Source organism: Microtus pennsylvanicus, chromosome 3, assembly GCF_037038515.1.
Source record: "Microtus pennsylvanicus isolate mMicPen1 chromosome 3, mMicPen1.hap1, whole genome shotgun sequence".
In the NCBI taxonomy this organism is placed as follows: Eukaryota; Metazoa; Chordata; class Mammalia; order Rodentia; family Cricetidae; genus Microtus; species Microtus pennsylvanicus.
In genome coordinates, this window is record NC_134581.1 from 85,265,730 (window position 1) to 85,275,648 (window position 9,919).

Genomic DNA, 9,919 nt, shown 5'->3' on the forward strand with positions numbered 1-9,919 from the left:
TGACGTAAAGCAAGACCGACCAATAGCGGGTGTGGGCGTGGCTCCCGGGGCGCTGAGTGCCTATAGGGTGGAGGGGTGGGGCCCGAAAGGCAGTGCTGGCTAATCGGCGCATTTACGTCAATGCCCTGTGGCGCGGAGCGATGACTAGTGGCACGGGAGTGGGGCTGAGCGGCACTTCAAGCTGGAAGAAGCCGGGCTCTGAGAGACCATGCTTCGCAAAGTGCTGCGAATTGGCTTGGGCTCGGGCCTCTCAAACCGTGGCCTACGCACACGCAGAGGAGGCTTTACTCTGGGTAAAGCTGAGGGCAGCAGAGACTATACTATACAGAGTGGTTCTGGGGTACCCATAACCTCCACATATGTGACCTTCAAGGTTTGACACCCTGTCTCACGCTGGCGGAACACCGAGTTAGCTGGGGAAAGGGGTAGACTTGCCTGCTAGAGATTAAAGATTTTAGGCAGGTATGTGGACCTCAAGGAGGCCCTTCCCAGAGACAATTCCATATAAATGGAAGCTTGCTGGTAGTAATGGATATTAAGGATAAGGGTGACCAGCTTTACAAGCCTGTGCAGTATGGAATATACTAGGAACTCGTGTTCCCTGGGCATGGGATACTTGGGTTGGAGATGACTGCAGTTGAATATCTGAGAATGAGGTTCAGGAGGGAGAGAGATCTGCAGGAGCTAAATATGTGGGTCACCTAGCTTGTCCGGGGAAGTAGAAAGCGTATTTTAAAAAGTCGAGTCTTGATCTTGGGAGCGAGGATGACATTGGAGTCATGCCAACCGACTAGTCTCTTCAGCCCACCTTTTCCTGTGCCTACCCTTCAAGCCCACACCACGTAGGAAGGAAACATAAGTCCCTCTAACTGGAATTATGCCCTGCAGACTGGGATGCAAAGGTGTCTGAGTTTAAGAAGAAGATTGAGTGCATTCTGCCTGGAAAGCAATGGGAAGAGCCGTACGACACGAGCCACCTGCCCCCGAAACAGTCGGATGTGGTCATCGTCGGAGGTGGGATCCTTGGTCTGTCCGTGGCCTTTTGGCTGAAGAAGCTGGAAAGTAGACGAGGTGCCATTCGGGTGCTGGTGGTGGAACAAGACCACACGGTGAGATGAGGGAGTAGGTTGCTCATCCTAGTGAGGACACAGCCTGTGCAACAAGATTGTTTTGTGTGGGGAGGGGAGGAGGTGGTGTTACAGTTGGTTAACCTCTTTGGAGACAAGGTCTCAATACAGACTGGCCTGGCCAGTCTACAAGTCAACATCCTGTCTCAGGCTCACAAGTGCTGGGATTACAAGTGTGCTCCAGCACAGTTGCCCAGATGTTTCCCTATAAAAGCAGATTCTACACTGATTGTACTTCAGTGTTTGAAGGTCTGTCCACAATAGCCTGTATTTGGGCTACTAATTAGTGCAGCTTCCTGTGCCTTCTGTTAGGGACCATTATTTCTGAGGTCTTAGTTGTTCTTGTTTGAGATTGGCAGATGGCGGCAGATCTCCTGTCTGTCTTCATTTATAGCCTTTTGTAAACTCTTTTGTAAATGTGTTGCAGGTTAACTTCCTACCCTTGGGCTTCCAGGCCATTACTATTTTGTTCTATTATGTCCATCCCTATGAAGACAATTGACTTCTGCTCAGTTCATCTGCCATCAATTGAAAATGCTATATTCATCTGTGATCTGTGGGTTGACTTGCATACAGGTTTATACATCCTTGCTTCTTGAGAAAGGATTTCCCCTTTAAGTGTAGATATGTAACTGAGAACTTTTCATTGCAGGATTCCATTACATACAATGTCATGACAATCTACCTCAGTTTTGTTTTTTGTTTCTGTTGTTCACAGTATTCACGGGCTTCCTCCACAGGGCCTTCTGTGGGTGGGATTTGGCAGCAGTTTTCTGTGCCTGAGAATGTCCAACTCTCCCTCTTTTCAATCGACTTTCTACGGAACATAAATGTATGTACAGTGAGATTCGAGAGGTTGGGTGGGGAGCCCTTCCTTAGCATAAAGAGCAGAAGCCTAGCTGGCAAGGGGAACCAAGAATATGTAGTCTTAGAGGCAGCAAGACATTGTGATCCTTGACCATCTTCCAGGGTTGATGCCTAGAGAAGGGTTTGCCCTGATCTGGGGCATTGACCCTGGGAGCTATAGTGAGAAGGCCAGGGGACTCCCCTTTACGTCAGCCTCTTTGGAGAGCAGCTTTTCTCTGCACACAGGAACACCTGGCTGTAGTGGATGCCCCTCTTGTAGACCTCCGGTTCAACCCCTCAGGCTGTCTCTTGCTAGCTTCAGAAAAGGATGCTGCCACCTTGGAAAACAACGTGAAAATGCAAAGGTGGGTGCATAGCACTGCCCTGAGCTGCTGCTTGGCTTCCATACTTGATGAGCTCCTGTGCCAAGATAGAAATGGGGAAGCTAAAGGTGATGTCACAGGGACCTCCTCTCCACTGGCTCATATTACCAGGAAAGATAAGCTTGTTCAGACCTTCACGGCCCATGAGCAGTCATGGACAGAATGTGGCTCCTGCATTTACCAAATCATAACACCCATGTAAGATACACCCCAAGCCCAACAACCCAGAATTTCTAGGGAGTGGCTTGGGAACTGGGCTTCTAGTAAGAATCCTAATTTAGGGGTCAGCAAAGTTCTTTTTATAAAGGTCAGACAGTAAATATTTTAGGTTTTGCTTGTCATTCTGTCTCTGTTACAACCTGTCTGCTCTGCCATTACAGCACAAAAGCAGCCACAGACAAAAAATACAACTAATTGAGTATGGCCCATATATAAAAGTAAGCAGTGGCTTCGCTTTAGCATGTGAGCTTCACATCAGTTAAGGGTCAGACATCTTTGTAATATGTTACTCACAGGCTCTCTTCTGATATGATATAAATCTCACTGGTGACAAGAGATAAATGTTTGCAGATGCTAACTCATTTAATCAGAACATCTCATTTTACATGTGGGGAAACTGAGGCAAGAAGACCTAGTAGAGCTGGCACTGTGGCTCACTTTAAGCTAGACACTGGCTCAGAGCAGTATCTCTGAGCACTTTCATTCCCCAGCCCGTAAGTGTTGCAGAGGAGATGCTCACTTGAGGGTCCGGGTTGTGCTAGGCAGTAGAGAAAAGAGGGTTTTACAGGAGTAGACGGAACGTGGTTCCTCACCGTGTTGTGAGAGAAGATGGAGTAGGCTGGGCAAGAAGGAGTTGAGAGTTCTGAAGGGAGGAAGAGTGTAGGGAAGGAAAGATGAACCTTCATATTCAGCAGTCAGGAGAAATGGGGGGTCTATGTTCTTTCCCTCTGAATACTGTTCCTAAGACATTAACTGAGATGCACACATTTCTTTTAGGCAGGAAGGAGCCAAAGTCTGCCTGATATCTCCCGAGCAGCTACAGAACAAGTTTCCCTGGATAAACACAGAAGGAGTGGCTCTGGCCTCTTATGGTGAGGTTCATCTGCAGAACATGTGCTTGCTTTCCCTGAACATGGGCACTGAAGATCTCCTTGGGTTGGAAGTCTCAGTGTGACTTCTCCACACTGAAGGAGGACCAATTCCTTCTGAGCAACAGGGCCTCCCAAAATCATGCTACATCTCTGGCCTTCAGCATGACTAGACTCCAGTACAGCTGGTCAAGATGACCTTTTCTGCTTCTAAAGCCCTAAAAAAGTGTGTGGGGTAATCAGTAGGAAGAGGAGGGTCCCAGTGCTTCATGAATTTGTTTTTCCTCATGTCAGGGATGGAGGATGAAGGTTGGTTTGATGCTTGGTCTTTGCTCCAGGGTCTTCGTCGAAAGGTCCAATCAATGGGAGTCTTACTCTACCAGGGAGAGGTGACACGTGAGTCCGAAGTCTCATTCCCTTAACTTATGTCTTGCAGCCAGGACAAGGCCTAGACCAGGCTCTGCCTTTTTGCTCACAGCACACCCAGGGTTGGCTGTTTTCTGTGAGAGGGGTACTGCTAAACAGCTCAGCTTTCTCCTCCCTGCGCTGCCCTGCTCCTGTGTGGCCAAGTTCATTCTGGTCTCTTGATATCTGTTCACTTGGGTACCTATGAGAAAGCACTTATCCTTCCCATCTCCTTTCCTTGAGAAACCAGTGTTGGTCATGGAGCTAGGAATGTAGCTGTTAGTGGGGAGCTTACCTAGGATGCATGAAGTCCTACGATCCATCCCCCTAGGTTATATTCCCATCATCACAGAAACTGAGCACAGTCTGTCATACATGCCTGTAATCCCAGAAGAATCAGAAGTTCAGGGTCATCCTGAACTACATAGCAAGTCTGAGGCCAATCTGTCATACATGAGATGCTTTCTCAAAAGAAACCAGTGTGATCCCCCTTTCCCTCAAGGACTGTGTGTGTGTGTGTTACTGTTCTGTTGCTTTGAAAAAAACACCATGACCAAAGCAATTCTTTTTTTGTTGTTGTTGTTGTTTTTTTTTTTTTTTTTTTTTTTTTTTTTTTTTTTTTTCGAGACAGGGTTTCTCTGTGGCTTTGGAGCCTGTCCTGGAACTAGCTCTGTAAACCAGGCTGGTCTCGAACTCACAGAGATCCGCCTACCTCTGCCTCCCGAGTGCTGGGATTAAAGGCGTGCGCCACCATCGCCCGGCCGACCAAAGCAAGTCTTTTAAAATAATTTAATTAAGGGCTTGTTTATAGCTTCAGAGGGTTAGTCCATTATCAGCAATGGTGGGGAGCATGCTAACGAGCAGGCAGGTATGGTGCTAGAAAAGTAGCTGAGAGTTCTATCCTAATCCACAGGCAGCAGGCAGAGAGACAGACTGACCCTGGTCCTAGTGTGGGCTTTTGAACTCAATGCCTCTCCCTAGTGACACACCTTCTCTAACAAGAACACACCTCCTAATTCTTCCCAAATAGTTCATCAACTGGGAACTAAGCATTGAATATATGAGCCTATGGGGGCCATTCTCCAACCACCTCTGTGTGTGCATGCGTGCGTGCCTGTGTTGATGGCAGCACTGGGGATAGAGCCCAGGGTCTCATGCATGCTAAGCACATGCCCTACTGCTGAAATAACCTTTCCTGGAGGACTTATTTTTTAATTTCTTTCCTGCAGGATTCATCACTTCATCTGGCCATATGCAGACCCCAAGTGGGGAACAGGTAGTCTTGAGAAGGATCAACGAAGTCCATGTAAGTCCCAAGTTCCAGTCTTTTCCTTACTCCAGTAATGGGGCAAGAAGGGTAGTAATCTGCCCGGATATAGGCCTTCTGTCTGCTTCCCAGTACTGACGAAGTTAGGCTTAGGAGGAAATAAACCTCTCAGGGTCCACTCTGAGCGTCATATCGTCTGTTGTGCCCTTGTACTACATCTCTCACACACCCCAGCCTCCTTCCTCTTACCCTCTGTTGTCTATAGGTAAAAATGGACAAGAGTCTGGAGTATCAGCCAGTGGAGTGTACTGCAGTGATCAATGCTGCAGGACCCTGGTCTGGGCAGATTGCAGAGCTGGCTGGTATTGGGAAGGGACTGCCTGGCACCCTTCAGGGCACCAAACTACCTGTGGAGCCAAGGAAAAGGTAACTATCTTCAGGGCAGCTAAGGATGAGAAAGAAATGATACAAAAGTTCCTAAACTTTTGTTTTGTGTGTGTGTGTGCGTGTGTATGTGTGTGTGTGTGTAGTCTGGACAGAGGGTTGGTGCTATTCCTGCAATGTCTTAACCCCCCTGATCATGACAGGTATGTGCACTTATGGCACTGCCCCCAGGGACCAGGTCTGGAGACACCATTGGTTGCAGACATCAGTGGAGTCTATTTTCGGCGAGAAGGATTGGGCAGCAACTACCTAGGTGGCTACAGCCCCACTGAGGTAAATTAAGTTGCAAGGGGACAGAGACGAGATGCCATTAAAGAGGGAAGCCTTTGAGCACTCTATGTTGTTACTGAGGTTAGCACTGGAATCCACTGAAGGGATTGATTATAGGAATCAGATCTGGGTTTGCCCTCATATTATAAGCAGTATATAAGCCTTGCCTCTACCGCTCACTTAGGAGGAAGAACCAGACCCAACCAATCTGGAAGTGGACCATGATTTCTTCCAGAACAAAGTGTGGCCCCATTTGGCCCAGAGGGTGCCATCTTTTAAGACTCTGAAGGTAACTAACAGGGAATAAATGTTCCTGTTGGGCCTGGGAATCAAATAAGATTGATGATCCTGGAGCGTCTTAGTCCCTTTGACCTGTCGTGTTCCCTCCACCTAACAGTTGCTAAGGAATCTGTGGATCTGTCCCATCCATGAACCCTTTAGCAGCTAATCCCTAAGCAAGGGTGTGGGTTGAGCATGTCTGCAGCTTTGCCAAAACCTTCAGCATCTTTTGCACCTGCAGGTGCAGAGATCCTGGGCTGGCTATTACGACTATAACACTTTTGACCAGAATGGCGTGGTGGGCCCGCACCCACTAGTTGTCAACATGTACTTTGCTACGGGCTTCAGTGGTCATGGACTTCAGCATGCACCTGGCATCGGCCGAGCAGTGGCAGAAATGGTACTAGATGGCCAGTTCAATACCATCGACATGAGCTCCTTCCTCTTCACCCGCTTTTACTTAGGAGAGAAGTTACAGGAGTACAATATCCTCTGAGCATGGAAACTCTTCTCTGGGCCTCGCCAGCCCAGGTGTTGTCCTTGCCTCACATTGGCTGTGGTTACTGCCTGAGTCTCCCCAGGACCATGTCATGGCTGCATCCCTTTCCTCACCATCCTCCTAGCTGGACCACTCTTCCCTGTGTGTGTCTCTGGACATGGTATGAGCATAGGCACAGAGGCCCAGGCCAATGGAAAGTGGTGAAGTGGGGCTCCAGACTGATTGTAGCCCAGGCTAATGCCATCATCCAAAAAAAATTGGGCTGGTATCCTGGGTATGGGGCCCAGGACTGGCCTCCTTCCTGGTAGAGGAAATGGGTCTCTGACCCCCTGACCAGAGCCCAGGTACACAGCATTCTAGGATCACCTGTCCCAAATGTATGGACTCGTCTGTTATTTAATCAATATATGTGATTAACCCCTTTCCTCTGGTCTTGTGTTCTTTCTGCTTCTCTTGTACAGCAGAAACTTTTGAAGTATCATGCCATTAAAAAGGCAGCCTCATCCTCTCAGGAGTGTTTCTCAGATCCTTTGTGGGAGGCATCCTGTTTGCAAGCTAGTATGCCCTGTCCCTGAGTTCCACAGGAACAGATGGTTCCAGACAGGAGAAATGAAATCGTTTAGTCAACCTATAAAGCTCCAGCTTCTGGCTACCAACATTCAGTCTATCGCAAGATTCAAAGTAGCATTCTGACTGGATCATGGCGGGAAAGACGAGGAACCAGGGTCTGAAGAGTCACCCTAAGAAGCTTGGATTTCTTCTTGGCAGAAGTCCAGCAGAAGAGTTTTAAATAGAGAGCAACATGATCAGATTTCCCTTGTAAAAGTCTCTCTCCGGCTAAGAGTGGTGGTGGCCCATGCCTTCAATCCCAGCATTCAAGAGGCAGAGGCAAGAGAATCCCTGTGGGTTTGAGGACAACCAGGTCTGCAAAGCTAGTTTTAGGTCAGCCAGGGCTACACAGAGAAACCCTGTCTTAAAAAAAAACCAAAAACAGACATACATGCAGGCAGAACATTGTATATGTATTTTTTTTAAAAAAAAAATCTTTTTTTTAAAATATTTATTTATTTATTATGTATACAATATTCTGTCTGTGTGTATGCCTGCAGGCCAGAAGAGGGCACCAGACCCCATTACAGATGGTTGTGAGCCACCATGTGGTTGCTGGGAATTTAACTCAGGACCTTTGGAAGAGTAGGCAATGCTCTTAACCTCTGAGCCATCTCTCCAGCCCAATAAATAAATCTTAAAAAAAAAAAAAAAAAACCTCCCTCTGACTCAGGTGCAGCCTGGTGGCAGAGCGCTCAGCATGTGGATGGCCCTGGATTTGATCCTCAACAACAACACAAGAGGTGATCTGGGGAAGTCACAGAAAACAATTCTAGATGAAGGCTGTTGCAGCCCAAATAGCAGGTGACAGTCATGGTGGGAAACACATAACACATGGAGCAATGTAGTGACAATGACAATGTGAAATGGAGCCATTATTTCCTAGGTTTCCGGCTAAACAGCCAAATGGGTACCATGTTTCTCACAGAAATGACACAGGAAAGAACAGCAAAATGAGTAGCCTAGTGTGGGACATGCTGAAAGGAAAGTACCTGTGGTAGGTGTCATGTGTAAGCCGAGACCCCAAATAATCACACAGAAACTATATTAATTCTAACACTGTTTGACCAATGGTTCATTCATATTTCTAGCCAGCTGTTATATCTTAACCCATTTCTATTAATCTGTGTGTCACCATGATGCTGTGGCCTACTGGTAAGGTTCTAGTGGGTGTCTTTCTCTTTCGGCAGCAACATGGCATCTCTTTGACTCCACCTACTCTGTCTCTCTATCTCTGTTCTGATTTCCGGCCTGGCTTTACTCAGCTAAGTCATTGGCCCAAATAGCTTTATTCATCCACCAATAAACACAACACATATACAGAAGGACATCCCACACCAGTCATGGGTGACTGGGCTGTAGAGAGGCCATAGAACAACAGCATCATCAAAGGAGAGTAAAGGGTTAAGGAGAACACGAGAGCTGGAGGGACCCACTGGCACTTAGAGAGAACTGAATGAATGCGGAAGGGACCCATGAGGCAGGAGAAAATCCAGGAGTGTAGAATCGTGAAAACCAAGAAGTAGGCACCAGAAGAAATGTCACGTGTCAGCTGAACTCAGCACCCAGCGGGTCAGAGGTGACCACGGAATGCAGTTTAAGGCATACATGGTAGCAGCAGAAGAGTGAATTAGAATAGAGCTTCCTGGGGAAATGGCTCCATCAAAAGTCCTTTGGAGAGGATGAAAAGTAAAAGGTAAAGGTAGAAGTTGTAAGTCCCAAGCCCCGGTCTCTGGTCTCCATCTTTGGAGGCCCCATCCCTGTGCCCACCAAGCCTTGACCCCTCCCTGGAAGAGTGTCAAGACGAGCCCGCCAAAATCTTGACCATTCCCCCAGTCTACTTAAACTGCTTCCCCGGAAAGTCCCCTCATGGTGGTCCCCTGTGCCCCCCTCACCTCCACCCCCACCCCTGTTCGCTGCCTCCCGGTTCCCCCTCGGGACCACCCAAGAGCACAGGAATCCCATTAAACCTGGATATTTCTTAATTTGGCTTGATTGGGATTTTTGCATCAGCAAAAAGCTTGCTAGGAAAAAATCCTAACAGACATCATATAGCGATGGGTACAGGAGAGATGGGCCAGCTGGGAGACCTTAAGTCTGTGTGTGGTTTGGAGAGAGCCAGGCATGAGGCAGTAAGCAACAGAAAAGCTATCAGCAGGTAGTACTGAAATGTTAGAGGGGACTTGTCAGGAGCATAGCCAATAGGCTTTATTTAGCCCCTGGGGTCAGTCAGGCCAGAGAATTAACTCCTTAGCCCTGGATGGTAGCTCTTTAGGTGCCCCATAGTGATCTGGTATAGCCATCACAGTCTAAGGGTCCAAAGAAATAGGTGCTATAAACGTTAATGCCTAAGGAATCCTCTGTTCCTGCAGGACTTTAATTTGATCTCATGGGAAAGCCTTTATGGGCATGTGATTACAACTGTCTTGCCCTTTAAACTATATGAGGAGCTGGACCAAGACCTCAACTTGGCCCTCAAACCCAGACATCCCGGAGCTTGTCCTGTAGTCTGGGTGTCCATCTAAGCATTCCTGCTGGACCCCAAAGGTCCTTCCCTGGACCCAGGGAGTCTATACTGCAATGAGAGGTAGGGCCAAGGCAAAGGGATTTCTGGGAAGGACTGGGGAGGGCAGAACTTAAAAGGCTTTCCAAGGGCTCAAAACACTATTTGGGCCCAACAATTTAATTTAAATCCCAAGAAC

At 47.8% G+C, this 9,919-nt stretch overlaps 1 protein-coding gene across 1 annotated transcript; it reads left to right on the forward strand.

Moving 5' to 3' along the window:
• The first annotated feature begins 137 nt into the window (after window positions 1–137).
• Foxred1 (FAD dependent oxidoreductase domain containing 1) lies at window positions 138–7,031 on the forward strand. Its single transcript, XM_075966395.1, has 11 exons — window positions 138–293; window positions 889–1,109; window positions 1,846–1,959; window positions 2,220–2,338; window positions 3,353–3,447; window positions 3,739–3,840; window positions 5,079–5,155; window positions 5,382–5,542; window positions 5,704–5,833; window positions 6,015–6,119; window positions 6,351–7,031. The coding sequence occupies exons 1-11, from the start codon at window positions 209–211 to the stop codon at window positions 6,603–6,605; spliced, it is 1,464 nt and encodes a 487-aa protein (XP_075822510.1). The 5' UTR covers window positions 138–208; the 3' UTR covers window positions 6,606–7,031.
• The last annotated feature ends 2,888 nt before the right edge of the window (window positions 7,032–9,919 follow it).